We start from the raw sequence: 25,238 nt of genomic DNA, 5'->3' as shown, positions 1-25,238 counted from the left end.
TCCAGAATATACTCTTTATATTTCCAATACCATGAGAAAACTATATACAAGCAGAATATAATATCAGTGTGAAATCTGCCTTATATTCTGTGGATGTTCTCTTAAAGAAAGTGGCATATTCTAAGTATTATGGAAATATAAGTATGGATAATTGACAGAAGAGAATATTTGTCCAAATTGTCATCATGATTTTGATTCAGACTTAGGTAAAATTCCAGAATATGACATTTGAAATTGAAAGCATAATTTACTTACATTATGCTACTTTACCATTGTGCGTAGGGACACTTTCAATTTGGTGTATTTTTCAATGCACCTGCATTACATAGAGGTACAAATAATTGAATCTTTTAAAGTATTTTCCATGTTAGATGATTCCATTATGTGTTTTGAAGAGATAAAATTTACACAGCATAAAGTATAGAAAGTAGAATGTCTATATTTAAGTACATTTAGAGAATGTGTCATAATTATGTTTAATAGTCATTTTTTATTTTAAGATATTTTTTTCCAAGTATAACATGTTCAGTACTTGTCAGCTAATGATAAACTTTCATTTTATATTCTAATTTAATAAAATATAACATTTAATTACTTCTTTTTTGTTATGTATAAATCCTTCAAGCTTTACACAAATTATATGAGTACTTTATGCAATGTGTTTTCAGCATTCTGTCCCTCAATCTGAAAGGACAGGAAGTTTTCTTATAATAATTAAATGGAAGTTTCCTTATAATAGTTAAATGACAATGTCTATACACTTTCAGATTATCCAGTATTGGAGCTTGCATTTATATACAGGTTATGATAAACCTTAATCACCAGAAGTATTAAAATGATTAATAGTTTTAAAATGTGACTTGGAACAAAGCCTTAAAACACAGACTATTTAAGAAATGTAGTGATGATGAAGAAATTGACATACCTGTTGTCAATGCTGTAGAGTAGCTGACGTGGTTTCTCAATATCCTACAATGGAATATGCGAATCTGGAATCCCCATTGGATTCTTCTCCCACCCTTTGTCTTGAAGCACTAAAAGAGCTTTTCCACCTCCTGTGCTCTTAATGACATATTCTATCAGTAGACAATGGATCAATGCATCCATTTCAAGCAGTTTCTGTAGCCTTTAAATAATATATCAGGCATTCACAAATGTTTTCTATGTAAATAAATTGAGCATGTTGTTAGATGTGTTGTTCTCAATCATGGTATTTATTTTTTAAAATTTTGTGTTTTATTCTGTTTTTAAAGATGAGAACAAGTTTTACCAAAATTATACATATTCAGCTTATGCTTAGAAAAAATAATATCTACAAACCAGATATCAGTAGATTTAAATTTGGAACATTATAGAGTTTTATAGCCATCAATTAAAATAAAATAATTAATGATAATTGTGCGGCTCAAACTTTTCTAACTTAGGAGCATTAGATGCAAATTCAAAACATTTAATATTTGAACAATTTGATTATTCATATATATATTTGTATTTCATCTAGCATATTCTGTCTTTTTCAGCTAGTGTAACAAAATTGGATTTACAGCCAAAAATCCGTATAAAGATTTTAAATTAAGTAGATGATCTGGGAGTATTTTTTGATAATGTTTCATTGGTTACTAAATTGGCAGTCAAGGCCAGATGTTGAAGGCTTCAGAAAGTTTGTCTCATTTGCTTCTGATGAGAGCTGTCTGTCAGATACCCAACAGGAGATTACAAGAGAATGATTTAAGTAAGCTTTTCCTTTGTTTCTCTAAAGGAGACCCATCTCCTAAAGAGCACAGGCAGCTCTTATGAAGCAGGATTTCCCTATTTTTAGTGGTCACTCACACAAAGATATATAGACACACTCGTCAACATGCTCTAATTTAAAATCTGTCTCATTACATTTGTAAACACTTCAGTTAGCATCTAAATAAAGTGCCCTTTGGTATCAGAATTACAGAAAAATATATTATTCAATAAAAATTCTGTAATTATCTTACAGTATAAAATATTGAATGTTGATTCATTGTTAAAAGACAATTTCATTGTCTTCAAAATATTGATAGTCTAGGGGAATATGCAAACAGATAATCATTGAAAGCAAGGTGCACCGAAATCTATGAAAGGTAAGTTGCAAAGTTCTCGTGTTAAATAGATAGGATGCTCAAGAGAGTTGGTACTAAGGTGGATCTCAAAGATGTCTGTCAGTGGAAAAATGTCACTTTGCACCAACATAGATATGTCTCCTCACGCGAGGACTTTCCATGGCAGAAAACCTCACATGCAATGGTCTGATAATAAAAGGAAGCAGAATGACATCCCAAGGAACTGTTATGTGATACTATTCCTGGAAAATCATAAAGACATTTCTACATATACCACATAGGTAAACAACTTCAGACAAAAGGAAGGATCTGGTGGAAGTGAATTTTGTGAATCAAGAGGATTTATTGGGCTTACTTATCTGTGGATGAAAAGCTACTTACAGGAGCAGAAATGAGTCAAATATATATGCATCTTCAGAAGTCCCTCCCCGCACAAAATCCAAGCATCCAAAAGGTTAAACAGTGCCTCTTCCATATAGATATCTAGTCTGAGGCAATCTTTCAACAATTCTTATTGATCATGTAGGCTGTGGGAGAGAAAATCACAGTGACTAAGGTCAGTTCTCTAAAGGTGACCCATCTCCTAAGAAGTTGAACCAGGAACGTCCTGATGTTTTTGATTTGTTTACTTTCTGATCTTAGGAGAATTTCCAGTAAGGTGGAAAGTTTCACCACCCTTTAGAAGAGCTGAGTCCTAAGGAGTTTGTCTCCAAAGTAGATATTTTATAGAAGAGAAGTGGTAATTGCTACCCAGCAGGAACCTAAATTCAGTTAAGTCTAACTTGAACTTTCATATACACACAAACGGAATGCTTATGCAAGTGATCGAGACTTGTTACCAAATGATTGAGGAACACGGGAAGAAAGACTATCAAAGGCAAGATACTTTTGATATTTCTATTAAAGGTCATGAAAAAATTTTAGATGACCTATCACTGAAGTTATTTCAATAAAGGCACTGACATGATCTAATATATATGATCTGTTTAAAAGCATGTTCCTGTTTCAGCAAACTGAATTACTTGGATGAGGTTCAAGGCAAAACTCCAAACATTGGGAGTTGTTCAGGTCTTCAGGAAATAACTTCTGAGATAGAAGACTTAACATTAAGTGATGATTAATGGTAGGGTGATATCACATAGACTTTTGTTGTTAATGTAGACACAAGGAAATGGAGATATGAAGGATGATTTAGTACATGCCTGACATAAAGTGTTCTATGACTTGTGAGTCTGCCCTGAGTTCCATGTAAATATATTAAACAGAATTGCAAGCATTCTGTGATTGGTGTACTTACAACACTCCTAAGTTGTGGTTTGAAATGAATAGGGATAATGGAGTCTAGAAGAAATCTTTCAGTTATTAAAATATAACTTTTGATACATGTCATAGTAGAAGAGAAAAAGTATGACATTATGAACAATAAACAAAAAAGAGAGAAAAGACTGAGAAGTTGAAAATCAAAAGTTAAAAGTGATATATATTATTTATTGATTGTTATCTAATTTATATTTTTTCTAATTTTGATTATTAAAATTGAAACTATTTGCAACTGATAAAAAGAGTCTTAAGCATTTTCAAACACATAGCTACCTGTGATTTCTTGAAGCAGCCTATTTTAGGATATTCGTTTCAGTGATGTATGTTATTTTTTTAGCTTGCCAACAGCTACAATCTTTATATATACATTGGAACTTTACATGGCCTTTCCACAGAGATTGTTTTTACTATGGGCATTTTTATAGACATAAACATATAAAATAGCATGCATTTATGAAATTATACTTTTACAATTTGGATGGTTTCTAATCCATTACAGAAAGTAATTAATTAAAAGATAATTTAAAAGAGACATTTTTCTAATCAGAAAAATAAAATACTGGGCAGTTTCTCTCAAAAGTATATTATATGTCTATAACCATGTTTTCATTTTCAATTAAAACATCACCTTGTCTATTAAAACAGAGTTGCATTTTTACTATTTTTCTTAGACCTAGTAAAATAATGTAATTTAAGGACTTGACATATATAGGGTATACAGATTTTCTGAAGCTGGAAAACACAATAAAATCAACATGATATGATTTGGAGTATTCTCCTCTCCCTGAATGTTCTTAAACATAATTATTTCTTTTAAAAATTATTTGATTAAAATATAATTACAGTATTTCCTCCTCCTCCCTGCAACCCATTTCATATCCCCCTCACTGGCTGACAAATCATGCTCTTTTTAATTATTAATTACTAATACTCTTGCATGTTGTATAAATATTTGTAAATAAATATACAAACACAACCTGCGGAATCTGTTTAATATATATGTCTTTCAGGAACGAAAACTTTGTATTGGATAATCCAATAGGGGTTCATCTCAGGGGAAAGCTAATTACCCCTCACTTAGTGGTTGTTAATTGCCTGTAGCTTTTAATCTAGGAATGGCACCCTCTGAGAGTTCCTGAATCCGTGTTGGCACAGTAACTGGTGCTGCCATTGTTCACATCTTAAAAATAATTATATCCTGTTCTAGTGTCCAACCACAAAATTTGAAAGAATGTATTTGAATTGAAGTGGGCTCCTCACGAGTCCTCAAAAATTCTGAGTCATTTCAGAAGTTCGGGGACTTGTACTTTACAGGTCCCCTTTCCCCAACCTCGTTTTCTATGGTGAAGAAATTTCATGTTTCCATTTTCACTTAACTGGGGAAAGCCTCTGCAAAAATGTTTTGGTTGTCTTAGGTTAAAACAAAAGAAATAAGTATAATGAAAAATTTTATAAATACTTTATATATAAAGACACACCTGAAAACAATGTCTTTATCCTCATAATTTGTACTCTTTCTGAGGCAGCCACTTAATCTACACATTTTCATCTCAAATAAGTATCTATTATGTAACACTGACCACTTGCTTGCCTGTTTTAATAACTTACTACTTGAGCAATAATATTTCATTTTTTCTGACTCTAAAAAACTCTACATCCCATAAAAAATTATGGCAATTTATATAACAGCTGCATTTGAATAGGTGTGGATAATAATAGTTTTTCTTTTTTTCCCCTACCATCACAACATCTACTTTTTAGCATGGATGTACTTCAGGACTCCCAGGTGACAACTTTTTCCTTTATTTTTAACAAATGTCTTCTGTGATTTCCAGGCATCTCTATTAAACCAGAAGATAGATAAAAATCAATAAACTTGACCCAGACAAGAAAAAGTAGCATCTAGACAATAAATGTTGTAGGGACTTTCTTCTCTTTACTGGTAGAAATTCTGTTTGATGCACATATTCAAAGTTAGTAAAGATTATATCTACTTTAATAACCAACATATTAAATAGTATACCTATTCAAAACTTGATGTCCAGTGCTATTATGGATTCATTAATGAATAAAACATATGATATTTACTGTGCAAGATGAAATTCTGAAACAAAATAATAATATTTATTTAAAATCCTTAACACAGTAGAACTAGACATGAAAGTAACATTTACATAATAAAGAAAGCCTTGATATTACAAAAAAAATTGATAATGATTTTAAATAAGGGTGATGCCTAAGCATCTGAGATAATTATACATAACACTGCATAGCACTTCTGGTCCAATGATGCTCAATGATTAAGAGTAGCTATTGCAGAAGACTCAGGTTCAATTCCCAATCATCTGTAACCAAGTTTCACAGGATCCAAAGAACATGCACCTGGTACACATATATGCAGGCAGGAAAAACTTTCATATTCACCAAGTAAAATAAAAGAAGACAAAAATAAGTTTTAGCAGTCAATAATACAAATAACACGTTTCTTTTCAGCCTACCTTTGTGCATATATGAACAGACAAAATTGAACCTTGAAATAAAAATTAATGCTTGTATCTGATTATTCATAAAGAAGATTAATTTGTAATTTGCAAAACAGTACTTAAATAAATTCAAGTCATAACCATTTTTATATCCTTTATGTGGTTTGCACATTAGCATGTCACTTGGCTGTCTTTTCTGGTTATAGAAAAATTGGCAGTTTAATTATTCTTGGGGAAAGATGTTCAATAAATTTTCTAACTGTTTTGTACAGCCAAGTGACTGTTTGCACTTAAAAGTTGTCAGATCAGCAATATCGAAGCTCCTTGCATTGTTCTTTTGTGTATCATTTCTGCATTCAGAGCACCAAGGATAAAAATAATAGCCTGACCATTTTATGTGGATATAAAGTCTTGAATGTATTTTAAGCAGGGGGATATAAAAAGGCAGAGGTAGAGTGGAAACTTGAAGTTGTGAAATTACATTTTACTTTCAAATTTGAATTTTTGGTTGATGAAAAGTTGGATGGTGTCAGAAAAGTGCTGTAGTTTAACTCTTAGGAAGTCAGAATGCTCTGAACTCAGCCTCAATAACTGATGTCATTTCCTCTCTTTTGCTTGTTTTTCAGATCGGTTTGCTGTGCTTGCAAACAATAACTTGCAGATTCTCAACATCAATAAAAGTGATGAAGGTATATACAGATGTGAAGGAAGAGTAGAGGCTAGGGGAGAGATTGATTTCCGGGATATCATTGTTATTGTTAATGGTAAGCTAAAAATTATTTCTGCACATTCTGTTGTATATTTCAACACTGTTTGTTAGAAGGGAAACTATAAAATCAACAATAAATACACCCCTAGTCAATGTTATCTATTCCGGTAAGAATTCACCAATTTTATTAATGGCCTTAGTTGTATTACATTTCAACTCTAGACCCACTCTTAGATATCCTCACTTTTCAGTATAGTACTCTTGATCTTTATTGGGCATGTAGCTAAAAGAACACAACACTGGAACATAATGGCATCTCTTATTAGATCAATACTTAAATTTCTATGATGTATGTATCACTTAATTTTTCATTATTTGAATTTCCCCAACTTTAATAATTAAGTTAATACTGTTACTTTTTAGTGAATAATATTCATTTAAATCTTCAATTTCCTCACATGAATTCCTCACTAAAAGTAGAATCTTATATTCTGTTTACTTATTCTTATGTATTAAAGTGTACATGAAGGTAAATATGTGGAAATCTTGCCGGCCACAAAAGCAGTCATGCAAATGACACCCTTTTGTCTGCGTCTGGTTGATCACCCAGAAGCCCTTTCCCATGCAGACTCAGCTGAAAACTGATCTTCTTTGGGTGAACAATGCTAACTAACAATGTTTTCTCTTTACGGTCACAAACTCTAATACTTTCAAGTAATTGGAACGTCTTTTCTGTAAAATAAGTGTTCACAAATTCCAGTATTGATTGCTTCTGCTTGTGGTGCAGTTGGATCATGTCAAGGAGACACATTGACCAATGGCATCAGATAACTATGATTTTCTCTTACATGGTCTTTGACTTAGCTGGGAAATTCATTCTAGTTCAAACTTATTGACTCTTCTTCCTTTCATTGGTGTCTTCTAAACCTCAAGCTTCTCAGAAAGATTTCCCTGGGCATGCCTCTGTTACAGTACTCTGAGTGTTCCTGACTCTCATAGATTTTTCAATAGAAACTTTGTGACTTCAAAAAAAGTAAATAAATGAATAAATAAATAAAGACTTTCTCACATATTATCTTCTCTTTCTTAAATTACAAATTTTGTCTTGATGAACAACTATTTTCCAATTAATAATCTAGCCTTTCTCATTTACTTGTCACTCGCTTTCCCCTTACGATTTGGCCTTTATTAGTCTTCTCTTATTAGTTTCTTCGTGACCCAAATATGTATTTCATCAATCTGTGGGCCATATTGAAAAAAAATGAAAATAAATTCATAGCTTATATACAGATGTAGAGACATAATTCTTATGAAATAAAATATATATATATGAGAAATGAAATTTATAATTTGTTTTTACACATCAAGTCATGAAAATGAAATAACAAGTATTTGTTTCTTCATCTCACAATTAGTTTTGACTGCTATCCAAATGGAAATTATTTCACTGGGTGTTCTAGACAGTTTACCTCTTTTTCTAAGATAGTGAATATTTATTATAAAGTTTGTCACCTTATGAATTTTTTAAAATCAAACTTCACAAGTTTTACTTTAGTTTCAAAATTGATCTTTTTTGTACTTATGAATTAATTGAATAGCTATATACATGAATTTTTGTTTCATCCTATGTCATATTTGGACTTAGATCTAAGGTCACATCATATTTGCTAAGACACTTAGACTTTTATCTCACACTCAATTTTAACTAAATGTATTACCATCCACTATTGTTTTCAAGATGTAAAGATACCAAAATAGTTGTAATACATAATCACAGAGGGATTTTTAAATTACAAGTGCCACCAATATAGCTGGAATAAGAATGATCCCTTGATATTCAGAAGAAATCTAATAATGAAAAAGTGTGATTTCTTAGAATTTGGAGAGAAGAAGCAGGTTGCAAACAAAAGCATAATCATAAAGAAACAGTAAAAACTGACCATGAGTATGAACACAGCAAAACAAATGTGAGTAGAATACACTATTTCGGGGAGCATAAATATAATGGAGGTATTGGATGGATTGGGGATCTGGTTAAATATGGCTGGAAACAGAGGCAGGCCATGAAGCATTCTGGGTATGTCCTTAAAACTCTTACTGCCTTCTATGGGGTGATTATGTATTCTTTGAGGAGGAAGTATGGGAGAAGTGTAGAAAGCTCTCAGAGGTACAGAATTACAGCCAGTAATTGGAACCCATACTAATGGAGAAGAAAATGAATGTGAAAAGCTATAATTAAGCATTACATGATCTAAGATGTCATATTGCACCTGACAACAATGAAGGTTCATTTCCAGATGCCTAGTGTTCTTGGTTTCCAGTATAGCACAAGCTAACAGAGTCTAATAAGGTGTGAATTTAAATATTTCTGCTCAATTTGGCAATTGTACACTTACAAGACTCATTAAAGGGAATAGTATCATTTAAGTAGCTTAGACTGAATTAATAATTCATGTATAAATGTGCATGTACATTCATTGAAGAGGAGACATAGTGGTTGCATTCCTTTTATGATTATATCTTGCTTAACTCTTGAATAGTCTGCCAGATAATTAAAAAATACATCAACATAAATGTATTGAATAAGATAACAAGCTTTTCTGTAAAGTCTTTAAGATTTGAAACCAGATAATTATGGTATGCATATACAGAAACATATACAAAAATCATATATATGCTCTTTAAAATGAAGCCAGTGTAATTTCCCTTGCTTTCATCAAAATAATTCTGTCCTGTCTGATTTTCAGCTCCCCACCACTACTCTGAAAATGTCCTTAGATATTAAAAAACAGGGTGTATAAATTTAAAATTTAAAGTCAGTACAGGGTTATTCCTATAGAAATGATGCACCTTCCTTCCTAAATCTTTGGTAAATTTATGAAAATGACCCACTAACCACAGATTCAAGTTTGGTGTAATGGAAATAGGAACAATTGAGGTCAGATGAAAATTATCTAGAAATATAACATTAAGGCAATTTATGTTCCTCTTTTTCAAATGCCACAATCAACAGTAGATGATCATGGCTAGATATATTTGTGTAAGTGTGCAGCTGTAGTGTGAAGTTTTCCTCAATGATCCTTGGGCTCTGATCTCTGATTTTTTTCTTGTATCAACTCATTTCTGTAGGGCAAGAAAATGAGGAACAGTACTTGTATGAAAGGTCATAAAATCCTAAGCATCAATAAATAGAAAAGGCAGTAGATAGCCTAATATTTGTGTCAATGGTTTACCTGAATCAACCATGAAGACAGCTGGCAAATATTATAATTTATGAGATAACTTTTAATAATAGTGTATAAAATACCATATACAATTTATGCCAAGTTCAGGAAGAGTGAAGCATTTGCTTTGCTGGGATATTTGATGTTGGTCAGCTGGAGCTGAAGAAACTAGCACCATTGTTGACACCGAATCTTCTTGGTGGTACTTCCCGAGAACATACTAAAGCTGTGTTCGAGAGCAGCTAAGGTTTAACTCGTCCTGGCTGCTGAACATGGTAATAGTCACCTAGATAGTACTGGTGTTGAAATCATGAAGGGGTCATGGGGAAAAACTGAGACTTGACACTCTGAGAGGCCAGGTGAGGCAATTGATGAAGATTAAGCTCTGGTGGCAGCTGAAGACACTGGATTGAAGTGATGATCCATAGAATTTGAGGTCTGGCACCATGAAAAGAGTCTCAGGGAGACTACTGGAGATAGTTACAGACAAAGACCACAGGTTTTGGAGATGCCACTATAATAGGATGAACAACAAGAGGAGCGGCATTTGTGGAGTTGAAGCCTAGAAGATAAGTTGTGTGTGCTGCAGAATGTGCAGATGTAGAAGTGATCCAAGCCTTTTGGAGGAGCCCTGAAGTTTGTGAGTGAATCCAAGAAAATTAGACACTGAGTTACTTTGTTTTTTGGAGTTTGCTTTGTGTATTTTGTGGCTGTGTCCTGGTTCTTCCCTCTAGAAGTAATAAAGTGTTTAATTTATTTTTGATTTCATAGGATCCCACAGTTGAGAGACTTTACTTTTAAATATGTGTTTGTGGATCTCCTGGCAATGGGACCAGGACTTATCCTGGGTACACAAACTGGCCGTTTAGAGCCCATTCCCTATGGTATAATGCCTTACTCAGGGGAGTAGGGGCTTGGTTAGGCCCCAGTTTGGTATGCCAGCCTGTGTTGACTACCCAAGGGAGGCTTTACCCCTATGAAGAATTTGAATTTTAAGGAGACTGAATTTTTTTTTTTTTTTTTTTTTTTTTTTTTGGTTTTTTGAGACAGGGTTTCTCTGTGTAGCTTTGTGCCTTTCCTGGAACTCAATTGGTAGTCCAGGCTGGCCTTGAACTCACAGAGATCCGCCTGGCTCTGCCTCCCAAGAGCTGGGATTAAAGGCGTGCGCCACCACTGCCTGGCTTGAGACTGAATTTTTAAAGATGTGGGAATTTTAAAATTTGGAATATTATATTGTGATGTTAATGCAAGATTTTGACATTTAGTAAGAAAGGAAAGATTTGGCTTAATAGCAATGTGAATGTGTGTCAAATTAAAAAGGGATCAGTTGTGCTGACAATTTTATGTCAACTTGACATAAGGTAGAGTCACTGGAAAGAAGAAAATCTCAATTAAGAAAATCCCTCCATAAGATCCAACTGTAGGATATTTTCTTAATTGGTGATTGATGGCGACAGGGCCACTTTGTGTTTCTAGATCCCATAAGTAAGCAGGCTGAACAGGCCATGTGGAGCAAGCCAGTAAGCAGCAGTCCTTCATAGCCTCTGTATCAGCTCCTGCTTCTGGGTTCCTACCCTACTTGAGTTCTTGTCCTGACTTCCTTTGGTGATAGACTGCAGAGTGTAAGTTTAAGTCAAACAAACCCTTTCCTCCCCAACTTGCTTTTGGTCATGGTGTTTCATCTAGTTAAGACTTCCTCTTGCATTATAATGTTGTTAGTCTCTAACCTCTGACAAGAAGGCAGCATTTTCTCACCTGTAAATCCAGTGTCCCATCTGTGTTCCCCTAATTTACAGATGTATTCCACTGGTCAAGTAGGGACCAACTCATGATGTCGTTGTCGTTGTTGTTGTTGTTGTTGTTGGTGGTGGTGGTGGTGTTATAATATATTAAGATGGTAAAGTACAACCCGGGACACCTGTCATTTATTGTTTATTGGAAAACAGACCATAGCAATAGGGAAAAAGAAAACAAAACAAAAAAGAGAAGAAAAATAAAGTGTTACTAGACATAACAATATTTTTTAAACATTTCTATGAATCAGTAGGGGAAAATATAACAATCAAAGTATGATCTAACAGTATATTAATAAAATACATCAGGGGATCGATCTTAGAGTTATCTGAAGAGACACTCATGTATTCTTCTCCTCAAATGTGTTGAAACAAATGGTGATTTGGCAAATAGCTTCAAGACCAATCATTCTAAAAGGCACCTATGGCTGGAATTCCTTTTAAAAAATTGTTGTTGCTTGATGTTGTCTTGTTTAATAAAAGGATAATTATCTAACACATGTGTATTTATAATAGTGAAAATACCTCAGCAGAGAGAATTCACATTAAATTAAAACAAACAGAAAAGTACCCAGTCTTGCACAGTGTTTATTCCCTATGCTAGTTTGTCTTTTTACAATTATTTTTCCTTTTTTATGTTACTCTCTGCTGTGGCCTCTGCTCCCTGCTCCTCATACCATGCCTTTCCTTCTCTTTTTACTCTTTGTCTGTCTTCATCCTACTGCCCATCTCCCACTCTCTTCCACTGCCTTCTCCCCCTCCTAATCTCTTTTGTTTCTCTCTTTCTTTCCTCCCCTTCCTCCAACTTCTATTTTTCTGTCCTGCCCTCTGTTTTTCTTTTAAGACTAAGCCAATTTCCATTTCCCCTCTAGTGTTTAGCCCATCCTTTAGCTCTAGCAAGCTATCCATCAAAGGACAAAGATCTTACTAATCATGTAATTTTCTCCTCACAACGTCTCATTCCACTAGCTCTACATCTGTATTTTTTTTTTCTGAAGACTAACTGCTTGAAAAGGCTGCCCATATACACTCCACAGGGTATACACAGTTAAAGTTTTATTTGAAAGTAAAGGATAGAGCAGAGCAAGTAGAAACAGTGCAAGACTCTCATGGGCCCAATTTGCGCAGACAATGTCTTATTTTCTCTGTCAACCAACATCTGAGTGAAGCAGGTCAGTGAAATTCTCACTGAACTTCAAGACAAGCTAGGGGATTGTATAGGACAGGTGAAAACTCCCACTGAAGGTAACGATTTCAGGCCTGCTAAGGGAATTGTCCTGCGCATCACATATTCCAGGGATCCTATTATGGCTAAGAATCAAGTGGTAGCCTTCCCAGAATCTGTGTCAACACTGAAATTCTACAACTGAATTGTAAACCAATTTTCCCTTATACAACCTGTAGCAATGAATCTTTCAGCTGACTTGAAATTAATCATTATATGCCCAAATATTCCCACAGATTTTGTTGTTATCTAATATTAGAACATTTTTGCTCCATTGTTAATATACTTTTAAAAATCATATACTAGAACTATTCTTCTTAACTATTATTAGCTGAGGATGTCAGATCTACTGCTTTTCCTCAGTAAACTTCATTTTAAAATTCAGTGTTAACTATGTGATCACGGTTCTATCACTGCCTCATTTTACTGATAGTTTAGAAGTTAAAATTTGGCAATTATCCCATATTTGCTATCATTTTCCAAACTTGAGGGCATAGTAATAGGTTTTAGAGCAAAACAGAAATGAAATACTGATTTTTCTGACATTGATGGTTGTTCTCAATTCAGAAATGTTTACCAAAAATAACTAAATATACTTACTTAAATCATTTTAAGCAATGAGCTAGACTTCAAATGGAATTTTAACATTACTTTATGTCTATCATTGAATAAAATAAATGTGTTAAATTCTTTATGTTTTGAGGTCTAAAAATAGTTTTTATTAAATATCAGTTTAGGTTGATCAATCTCCATCAATGAGAAAATCAATTTTATTGCAAGTAACCATAACAGATAATAATGAAAATTTAGGTGTGACTTAAGTTTATCTTTCATAAGAAAGAGAACAAAAAGATTAAATGAGTTGAGATTGAGTGTAGATATAATTTCAAACCGACCTGATACGACTACTGGAATGTAATCACTTTATCCAGATTACTATGAATATTTATATTAATGAATTAACTTAATTCACAGTCTACACTGCACTGACATCATATTTCACATGTTATTATATGAGATCAATTATACAAACATGACAAAGATGTAATTCATAACAGTAGGATATATGCTTCCTTATAAAAAGATTAATTTTAATAATTAAATTTAAAATGAATAACTCGATATCCTCTTTGAGTAATTAAAATAAGGTTTGCATTGTGATTCCCGAGTCATTTCACATTTTTGGTTTTTTTTTTTTTCAATGTTTACATGTAATGAGACCAGTCTTGTGCTACTGAACTCATCAGAAGACCCGAAGATAAAACATAATTTCTTTGTTCATACACAGATGTTATAATACATAGGTGTTAAATATCAATCCAGTCCACCCAATCTTGCAATAATGGACTGCTATGCATTATGTAACTTTCTAAAGTGGTCACAAAATGTAAACATAAGCAAAAAATGGGACTGGCGTGCTAGCTTAGTAGTTCTGAGCACTGGCTGCTCTTTAAGAGGACTTATCCACAATCCCTGGCACCCACATGGTGGATTACTATTATATTTAACTTTATTCCAAAGATGCCCAATGCAGTCGTATGGCCTACAACTGCAAATTAATCAATGAACATTTATAACTCAAAGAATGCGAAACAAATTCTTTGAGACTTTTGACATCTGCTCTATTTGAAAAAGCCTATTTAGAACTTACATTTTTAGCTCCAAATAAAATTTATAACATTTTATCTTGATAATCACCATAAATGAAAAATAGGAATTTGTTCAAGTGCCAAAAGCCAGGCCAGAGACATGGCTCAGTAAATGAACTTTCTTACCACCCATCCTGATGTCAGGAATTTGATCACTGAGATACACATAGTGGAAGAAGAAAACCGATTCCTTTTGGTTGTCCTCTGCCATCCATCATCACTGCATGGCATGAGTGTATGAGCAAGCATATATTAAAAAAAAAAATACATGTAATGAAAATAAAAACTATATTGGTAGAGCTGTGAGATGTGAATTTGTATTATGTCCCCCCAAAAATTGAAGAAAAAAACCAAACCAATTAAAACAGCAAAAGACAATACCATGATAAGATTTTTTTTTTCTGGTATCACATCAATCCGAGCAGCCTAGTAATTGATCTTCAGAATATGGTATTAAATCCCCAGTGAGACTACTCTTCTGTTGGTTTACACTGTAACATAAGAACAGATATTTCCATATCAAAATCTGTGTGATGGAAAACATAACTAGTAATATTTTCCCAACCTGGAAAGTTTATTGAAAATAAAATTATGACAAATATTGAACAGACTCTTTTGGTTAGCAGCAACAACAGAAAGAGAACTAGAAAGCTCTCTTCTATCGCAGAAGTGTTTCCATCTAAAAACATAATGGAGAGGTTTTTGTTAATATATTTGTTTTCTGTAGTGTGATAAAATATGTATTGCTACAATAAAAATAATTTAGCCATTCCTTCAACTTCATTTAAAAATTGGAAAAGGTAAGCCAATTATGCCAACAAAATGCTACCCTCATTGGAGTAGCGTCTTTACTAGGTGGATGGTACTGTTTATAGACCCCCAAACTGGTGAAGTCCAGAGAATAAGTGACAGTAGAATGTAGTCAACCGTCATGGGACATCTCCATTGTACTTCTACTCCCAAGGCCTCAAGAAAACCACAGGAGCAAGGGCAGAAAAGCTCTAAGTCACAGATTGGGCAAGATAACTACAAACTTCTGGACATGGCAGGACTGTTGCACTCCTGAATTCACACAAACATTACTAGCCAGAAGAAAAAAGAAAGGACACTATAATTCTATGCTTAATTCTAAGACCAGAGCACAATACCCAGGAGAGAGATGTGAAAAACAAGAAAAGAGGCATAGAATTGGTTATCCAATGCATACAAAGCAACCCTGAAAACATGCATCCAATTGACATGTGAACTGAACAGGTTATAAATAGAAATATATAAGTATTGTATGCATAAAATAATAATGAAAAAAGCTATTAATATGAAGGAGAGTGGGGAGAGGTATATGGGACATTTGGAATGAGAAAAGGGAAGGGGGATCTTGTTATTATGTTGTAATATAAAATGAAAAAGAATTAAAGAGCAGAAACTGTGACAAACATCATTTAATGTTCGCTTCCAAGACACATAGTTAAAGTAGTAGGTTATAGGGTGAAAAAATATTGTGTCTATAATTACAACAGAAAGGAAATGAGATATAAAGAGTGAAATGAATATACCCATAAAATTAAGAGTTAGTATCTATAAAAGTCCACTTTTAGGAATAGTGGTAATTATTATTATGCTATTTCATGTAAGAGCATGATCCCTATACCAACCCTTGTAAAGGCAAAAATGTGAGGTACTGTTTTTAGTTACTAAGATTCATATCAGTTATTTTTCTCAATGTCCATGGGACAGTGACTTATCAATGCAAAACTGAACACTACTCAAAAGATATGCAATTATAATCAAATATAAAGCTATCTATGTTGTTTTATATATATATAAAGTAATCAATCTATTAATATTTATTTTACAAGTTTTACTTTATCATATACACTTTAAGGGCATGGGGATGTGCCTTGAGTCTCAGCTCCAGCTTTACTTTGAAACTGAGGTAGTTCTATGGAAGTCTGCGACTTGTTTATTGCAAACACTGCATTTCAGCCACAGTTTCAACATGACCAGAATGTGCAGCGTGTACAATTTTGCAACGTAATTAGTTCGAAATTGAGGAAGCTTAATTTTAAAATTGAATTGTTCATGAAAATCTATTTTCATACTCTATAGCTGAAGCAGTTTCTCTTCATAAAATGTTTTATAGTTGTTTGAAGAAATTAAGTGTAGTTAATCAGAAAGAACATTATGGTTTGACACCTAATTTGAAAGCCCTGTCTTGAAACAGTGAATGATGGCCTACGGAATTACATAGACCAATAAGAACCTGAATAGGAAATCCATTTATGCTGAAAGTAGATTTCAGTATGGATTAAGTCAGTGCTGCTATGTCTTTGTGTGAGACATATTTCATGCAGTATATGTGTTCACTAAAATACACAATTCACTGTTTAACAGATTGGGGGACACTACACTAATAACATGGTGAATTATCCTATTATGCACAAGAAAAACTATCGCTGACCCTAATTCTCTGTGAAAACAGAAAGTAACTATGGAGAACCAAAACACTAAAAGATAGTGGCAAAATATTGGTGATTCAGTGTTCTGGTGGCATCTCTTTACTCTGTGTCTTTCCTCCTTCAGTTCCACCAGCAATTGTGATGCCCCAGAAGTCCTTCAATGCTACTGCAGAGAGAGGAGAAGAGATGACCTTAACCTGCAGGGCCTCAGGCTCTCCAGATCCTACCATCTCTTGGTTTAGGTAAGTGAGGGTCCCATGTCTTCTGCGTGGTGCTCATAAGACTCACAGAGGAATATTTGAAATTGTAATTATTTGGAAAGAAACAAACATTGTCTTGTCTCATATGAAATAAAGGTTATCTAACACCAAATGATCATCCCCGAAAACACACAAACAAGTAACATTTTATAGACTGAGTGGGTTTTATTTTGGAATATATGTGTACATAAACACATATGTATGTAAAAAATATTTTAAAAAGAGACCATGGATTTGAAAGACAGCTTTTGCTTTGGCTCCTTTGTTTGTTTGTTTGTTTTCTTTTGTCCTATTCTAGTTTGTTTACATTTTGTTTTATGTTCTAGACAACTTTTTGTTTTCCATGGAGAAAGAGGAACAAAGGATTTGAATTTTGATGAGAGAAGACATAGGGAAGATCTGGGAGGAGTTTGGGGTAGGGAAACCAAAATCAAACCATATTGTATGAAAAAAAAAAACTGTGTTCAATAAAATAAAAAGAAAAGCAAAAGAACAAGGAGGGTCTTATGGAAGATTTTAGAAGAAGAATAGGTTAGGGGATGATGTAATTGTTTTAGAGCTCATAAATAATAGAACTAATGAAAAATGGTTCTTAAAAATGATTCACTGTGTGTGTGAGTGTGTGTGTGTTTGACAGTACAAGTATATACAAACCTTGGCATGTTTATGAATTAAAGAACAACTTTCAAATGCTGGTTCTTGCCTTTCACTGTGGGATCTGGAATGAACTTAGGTTTGCAAACTTGTGAGTACTTTGATCCAATGAGGCATCTTGCCCTTCTAAGGTGCTATTAGTCATTGGCTAAGTAGATTAGATTGCATAGACAGAGTGCAGCATGTGAAGGGACTGTAATGTTCCTGAGTGAAATACTGGCAGAGAATGTTTACTGGGGGTTCAGAGTTAATTTTTTGTTCAATGTTGGCTCTGCAGCCTTACTGCTGATAGAATCTCTGTGTTATTACTGGAATACAGTCTGTATTAAAATGGATAATGGATGTTTTAGCGGTATTGTTTGGATGCAAAATCACTTATTATATGAAAATAACTACATGTTCTCTTTTTGTACTAATTTATTTTTATTTATTTTTGTTTTTTGTTGTTTTGTTAAGACAGGATTTCTCAGTATTGTTTTGGTGCCTGTCCTGGATCTCATTCTGTAGACCAGGCTGGCCTCAAATCATAGAGATCTGCCTGGCTCTCACTCCAGTGTGCTGGGATTTAAGGCATGTGCCGCCACTGCCTGGCTTTGTACTAATTTAAAAATAGTTATATAGATGACATTTTAAGAAGTTATTTTTAATTAAAAAAATTCTCAATCAACAGAATAGCAAGTATATTCTAAAAATTATTCTTTGACTGTTTACTTCTATTATTTTAAATTTTTGAATCTATTATTACCAGGCACATTTTTTATTTACTCTATTGTCATTGATTGTTGCTCAAAGGAATAAATTGAAGACAATGAAGTCGCAAGCAGGATGATCTTAAGCATAACCATGAGAGTGCAGTTTATGAGGCTGAAGAGATCGCTCAGTCAATTAAGTGCTTACCTCATAAGCATGAGGTCCTGAGTTAGAGTCTGTCTGTATGAAAATGCAGGCATGCTGATAATGTAAAATCAATGCTACATAGGTGGATACATTAGAATCACAGAGGATCACTGTCCAGCCACTTTAGGGTAACTGGTGAGGCCAATGCTAAATCCTGTACAGAAGCAAGTGGCAGCATTCCTGAATGTGACACCCTATATTATACTCCGGCTTCAAATGTATGCATAAATGAACATTTTATACATACCGGCACATCATAAAAGTAAAATGGGAAGATACAGTTTATTGCAGGAACACTAAGATGTGTAACTATTGCTATGCTTATAAATGAAAAATTGCAAAAAAAAATCACAAAGTTATTAGTTGATGCTGAATGAAAAATAGAAATAAAAAAACGGAAAGGAAAGGACATGACTGCGCCTAGGAATGGTGGAGGAGAAAGTTTATTATAGATATTGCAGAAAGCAGAGTCAGAGGCAGGGATATCTGGAAGAGTCCATGGTGGACATTACTAGATTGAGCTGGGTCATGTGGGAGCGGGAAAGCGGGAGGAAGAGAGGAGACAGGGCAGAGGAGAATGAGGTACAGCAGCCAGGAGGCCAGAGGTCCAAAAGGGAAGAGCCATGTGATCAAAATGTCTGGATTATATAGGGAGGAACCTTTGGGGGAAGGGCAGCCCAACCCCTGAACTGGAAAATTCAGAGTAGAGGGTAGAGTATGCAAACCATACCCTGTAACAGGTAGGGACTGAGGGATGCTGGAAGAACATAGTGGCCAGGTCCAGCTTTGATATGTTAAATAGACACCTCAGCTGTTTGTTCTGGGTTTGAAACTTAACAACTATATTTGGTATATGCAATGATAAGATTGGCAATATTTATACTTTGTAATTGATTTTAAAAACAATAAATATCCACAACTATTCTTCACTGCTTTCTATTTAACATATTTTGATAATATGATTTCAGATCTTTATCTTGTTTATGACTTTAGCACAGTAGGATTCTATAAACAAGGTGATTGGAATTAATCTATGCAGATATTAATTCTTGGTAATAGTATTTTACTGGGTTGCTCATCTGACATTAGCATACTAAGCCCAGGCAATCATCATGTATCTCAGTGAGTACTATATTCCCAAAATTCTTTAAGGGTCCATAGTACACCTAATTGAGTCACAGAAAAGTTCTTATGCCATTCATCCCAAGACAAGAGCAAATAGTGATCATGACCCTAAAGATTATATATGTCCAGAGATATTTAGCTCCTGTTAGGCCTTTTAATTTATTCAAACATATTTTCTTTTTCTTTCTTTTTTTTTAAATCTGTGGTGCTCCAGGTGTGCTGGAGCTATGAAACTCTGTATTGTAAAGTCAGAAGCAACTTGTCAGAATTTTAGAATGAAATAAATAGGAAAGCACAGGAACACTTTGTTTTTTATTTAATATTTTTATTTTATAATTAACTTAATTTCACATATCAGCCATGGATTTCCCAGTCCTCCTTTCTCCCAACCCTCAGCCCTCCTCCCTAATCCACCCCCATTCCCACCTCCTCCAAGACAAGGTCTCCCCTGGGGAGTCAGCCCAGCCTGGTAGACTCAGCCTAGGCAGGTCCAGTCTCCTCCTCCCTACACCAAAGCTAGCAAAGTGTCCTAGCATAGGCCCCCAGGCTCTAATAAGCCAGCCCATGCACCAAGGACAGGTCCTGGCTCCACTGCCTGGGGGCCTCCTCATACAGTTCAAGCTAATCAACTGTCTCACTTATCCACAGGGCCTGGTCCAGTTCCATGGGGGCTCCTCAGCCATTGGTTCACAGTTCATGCATTTCCATACTCAAACTTATTTTCTTATGCTTTTTGGAAATAAAATTATCATAAGAACTAAAATAAATAAAATCCAGAATACGTTTACTTTTCCATATTTATATCTATGGTTTCTCATCTGTATGTCTTTAAATGTCATTTTTTGGTGATAATGGAGAGTGCTTAGAATCCAAATAGATTTTCTTGGTGTCTGATTTTAAAAAAAAAAAGTTTTGGGAGAATAGGATTGTATTATTGTAACATTTGTAGAGATATATTTACTTTTACTGAAAAGCTTTTATTTGATCCCATTTGTCTGTAGATATAACATATCAAAACTATGAAAATAAATTCTTGTAAGCACTGGGGAATAGAGTTAGTTGCACTTGGGGATTCAGACAACCTGATGAGCAGAGATGGTACATACAAGTGATACGATGAGAGTCCACTGATTTAGTAACCACAGGCTGCTGTAAAACAGCAACAGCAAAACAATATATTAGGTAGCTGAAAGAGCAGAAATGTATTTCTCCACATTTCTGGAGGCTGGGTATCCAAGAACAACATGCCACTGGGACTGGTTTCGGATGAGGACTATCTCCCTGGCATCCTGATGTCCACTCCTTTACTTTATCCTATCATATCCTTTTCACTGCATATAAATGCTGCTTTTTTTTTTTTTAAAAGAATATAGGTTCCTTGAGATAGAGAGATGATGTAGCCATGACAACTTAAGGTTTACGCCCACGATCCACATAAGACTTGTATGTTTGCACTTTTGTTCTTGTAATACCAGTGCTAGAGAGGAGAAAAAAATACCATATGGATTTATGGAGTTCAATGATCAGTCAGACATCACACACACATACTATCCATCAAATGCAGGTGTCACTTATTTAAACACAAACTTGTTTTATTTTTTTTTTAATTTTTGAAGTCTCTGTCTCCAAATTAATTCACCTAAAATGGTTAGAGAGCCAATATTCATATGGATATAAGAACATGCTTTGTATGTTACACAAATATAGAAGGAACCAGAGTTGGAATGCGGTGATAATGTTTACAAAGCAGACAGCAGTGCCTGGGGACATGTAAACTTAAGACAGCACAAATACAGAGTAATCATCCCTCTATATGTTCCTTTAGAACACATTTTCAGGTTCATCAGAACTACAAAGTATTTGTCTTCAGAGAGAGAAAGACAATGAAGTTGGGTGAACAAGGAGGTTCAGAAGTTCAGGGAGGAGCTGGGGAGGGAGAGAGTAGATCAAAATAAATTGCATGAAAAAATTAAAGTAAAAATAAATACTCTATAGAATCATGTTATAATTTAGCCAGTTAACTGGGTGGATTCTATTGGTTTTTCAAAGTAAATACCACAAAGCATTCTTTTCAAACTCAGCTATTCTTATATGTTGGAGAGCATCCCTAGTCAGATGTAGGGTTGGTGAAAATCCTTTCCCATGCCTTAGACTGCCATTTTGTCCTGTTGACAGTGTTCTTAGCCTTACAGAAGCTTTTCAGTTTTGTGAGGTCCCACTTATTAATTGACAATCTCAGGTTCTGTGCTGAAGGTGTTCTGTTCAGGAAGTTGTCTCTTGTGCCAATGTGCTTAAGTCTATTTTCCACTTTCTGTTCTATCAGGCTCACTGTAATCAGATTTATGATGAGGTCTTTGACACACTTGGTTTTTGAGTTTTGTGCAGGGTGATAGATATCAATCTATTTGTATTCTTCTACATGATGATATCCTGTATATCTAGCACTATTTGTTGAAGATGCTTTCTTTTGTCCATTGTAGAATTTTATCTTCTTTGTCAAAATTCCTGGTGTTCATAGGTATGTGGATTTATGTTTGGGTCTTTGATTTGATTCTGTTTTTATGTCAATACCATGCAATTTTTTTTATTACTATGGCTATTCAGTAGAACATGAGATCAGGGATGATGATATCTCCAGTGGTTCTTTTATTGTACAGAATTGTTTTAGCTATCCTGGATTTTCTCATAAATAACAACAACAATAACAACAACAACAACAGGTAATCCAATTTTAAAAAGAGCTACAAGCCTAAACAGAATTCTCAACAGAAACACTTAAAGAAATGTTCAACATCCTTACCTATGAAGGAAGTGCAAATCGAAATGACTCTGGCATTCCATCTTACACCTATTAGAATTGCTAAGTTCAAAAACGCTAATGGCAGCTTGTGCTAGACAGGATGTGAGACAAGGGGAACACATCTCCATTGCTGGTGGGAGTGAAAATTTGTACAGCTACTTTGTAAATCAATATGTTGGTGTCTCAGAAAAATGCAAATTGATCTATCCCCAGACTCATCTATACCTCTCTTGGGCATGTTTCTAAAGGATGTTCAATCATGCCACAAGGACACTTGCTCAACTATGTTCATAGCAGCTTTATTAATAATAGCCATAACCTAGAAACAATCTATATGCCCTTCAACCAAAGAAAGGATAAAGAATATATGGTACATATATAGAATGGAATATCACTCAGCTGTTAAAAACAATGACATCATAAAATTTGAGGGCAAATGGATAGAACTAGAAAAGAATCATCCTAAGTGATTTAACCCAGATCCAGAAAGACAAACACAGTATGTACTCACTTATAAGTAGATATTAACTATAAAATATAACCATACTACAATCCACAGACCCAGAGAGGCTAAATAAAAAGTAGGCCCAAAGAGGGATGAATGGATCTCCTGCATAGGGATGAGAACATGAGGGATCAGGTTGAGGGGAAGGTGCAGGGGAGGACTATAGAAAGAGATGACTGACAGGGAGCTGGCATTTCCCTGTCATGTAGAAAAATAATGCAAGGGAAACATCCACAAATTTACAAGGATGACCCCAGCTAAGACTCCTAGCAATTGTGGATTCACAGCCTGAACTGGCCATCTCCTGTGGTCAGATTGGTTACTACCTCAGTTGTTATCAGAGAGCCTTCATCCAGGAACTGTTGAAAACAGATGCAGAGAGCCACAGTCAGGAATCCAGCTGAAGAGAGAAGGGAGGGATTGTAGGAGCCAGAGGGGCCAAGGACAATACAAGAAAACCCACAGAAACAACTAACCTGGATCATAGGAACTCACAGAGTCTAACCAACAACCAGGAAGACTGCATGCGACCTACCTAGGCCCTCTACAAATATGTGACAGTTGTGTATCTTGGTCTACTTGTGGAATTCCTGACAGTGAGAGCAGGGGCTGTCTCTAATGCTTTGAGAATCTATTCCTCATAATGGACGGCCTTGCCCAGCCTTAATACAAGAGGAGATGCTTAGTGTATTGTAACTTGATCTTCCATGCTTTGTTGATATCCATGGGAGGCCTTCCCCTTTCCTTAACAGAATGATAGGAGGAGTGGATTGATGGGAGGGGTAGGAGGGAGTCAATGGGAAGAGAGGGGGAGGGGAAACTGGTTGGGATCTAAAATAAGTAAATAAATTAAATTAAAAAAAACTCTCACCTTTTCAAAGTCTGATGTCTTTCTTAGGCATTATAAGAATTAAGATGCTGATAACTTAATGGCTACTGGGTCTTCAGTGATCCTGGTTTTGGTCTTGAATTGTTAAAGGTCAGGAAAACACCGGCCCTAGAATGAATCAGTGTGTTACTTACTCTTCTCTGTTTCCTGGCAGAACACTTAACATAGGTAGTTTGGAGAGGAAGACAGTAATTTGGCTCCCAAGTTGAGGTTTCTTTCCACTAAGGGATGGCAGAGGACCACAAAATTTCTGATTCAGTTGCATCCGCAGTAGGTAGCAGAGAACGGTGGATGTTTCTGCCCAGCCAGACACCTTTATCTTCTTTATTCAGTTTCGAATCCCAGACTTGGAATGGTGCTGCCTAGACTAGCCAGCTACCACTTTAGCAATCTTATTCTAGAAACTCCTTCACAGATACACAAAGGTCTCTTTTCATGGCAATTCCAGATGTCTTTCAGCTGATAATCAAGATGATCTCTTTCAGTAAGGAAGTATATGTCCCTGTACTATTTCATGGCAAAGTTGAAAAGTAAGCCTGGTTATTTCTTAAACTTGCTAAACCAATTTTTCATTCCTTTTCTTGGCCGCAGGTCACACCATAATGCTTTTTTTTTTTTTTTCCTCGAGTAAAGGGCTATTGAGGTCATTTCTTTCTATATTCTTCAGTCTTTACTGGCATGTTTTTACACAAATGTGTTGATGGCCTTTAATGCCATGTAAAAGCCTAGCATGATTCATTATTACCTTGTTATGCATTTAATTTCTGTACTACTTCAAGTTCTTGCTTCTCTTGTCTTGCTTACTTCACAATTGCTTCCTTGTTCTATTCCTTCTTCATCTTGTCTGTCTAGATATAGTTATACCCAAATTTTAATTGACATTAATCGGTCTTTTATTTTTTATGTTTCAGTGAATATTGTTCCTATTTTTGTTATTTTTTTTCTGTGTACTTTGCATTTAATTTCTCTTTTCTTTTTAGGTAACATTTATGCCATTGAAGTTTTTCACCCTTCTCATATAATCATATTTTTATCTAGAAATATTGCTTTAATTATACATTGTTGATTTTAGAAAATTAAATTTGAATTTTATTTACATCAAACATCTTATAATTTCTATCCAAATTTTTCATTAAATATTATTTTTGGTATTGGTTAA

General features: G+C 34.6%; 1 protein-coding gene across 2 annotated transcripts in view; it reads left to right on the top strand.

Annotated features, from left to right (window-relative positions):
• Ncam2 (neural cell adhesion molecule 2) overlaps window positions 1–25,238 on the top strand; it is a 410,880-nt gene that overhangs the window by 237,496 nt on the left and 148,146 nt on the right. For both annotated transcript variants that reach the window (XM_028859839.2, XM_028859840.2), the window contains exons 5-6: window positions 6,520–6,657; window positions 17,074–17,191. In XM_028859839.2, the coding sequence (XP_028715672.1) occupies window positions 6,520–6,657; window positions 17,074–17,191 (256 nt within the window). The remainder of the gene's footprint in view (window positions 1–6,519; window positions 6,658–17,073; window positions 17,192–25,238) is intronic.

Source organism: Peromyscus leucopus, chromosome 12 (assembly GCF_004664715.2).
Source record: "Peromyscus leucopus breed LL Stock chromosome 12, UCI_PerLeu_2.1, whole genome shotgun sequence".
NCBI classification, from domain to species: Eukaryota; Metazoa; Chordata; class Mammalia; order Rodentia; family Cricetidae; genus Peromyscus; species Peromyscus leucopus.
The sequence above is the reverse complement of the archived record's forward strand: the minus strand, read 5'-3'. Positions and strand labels throughout refer to the sequence as shown.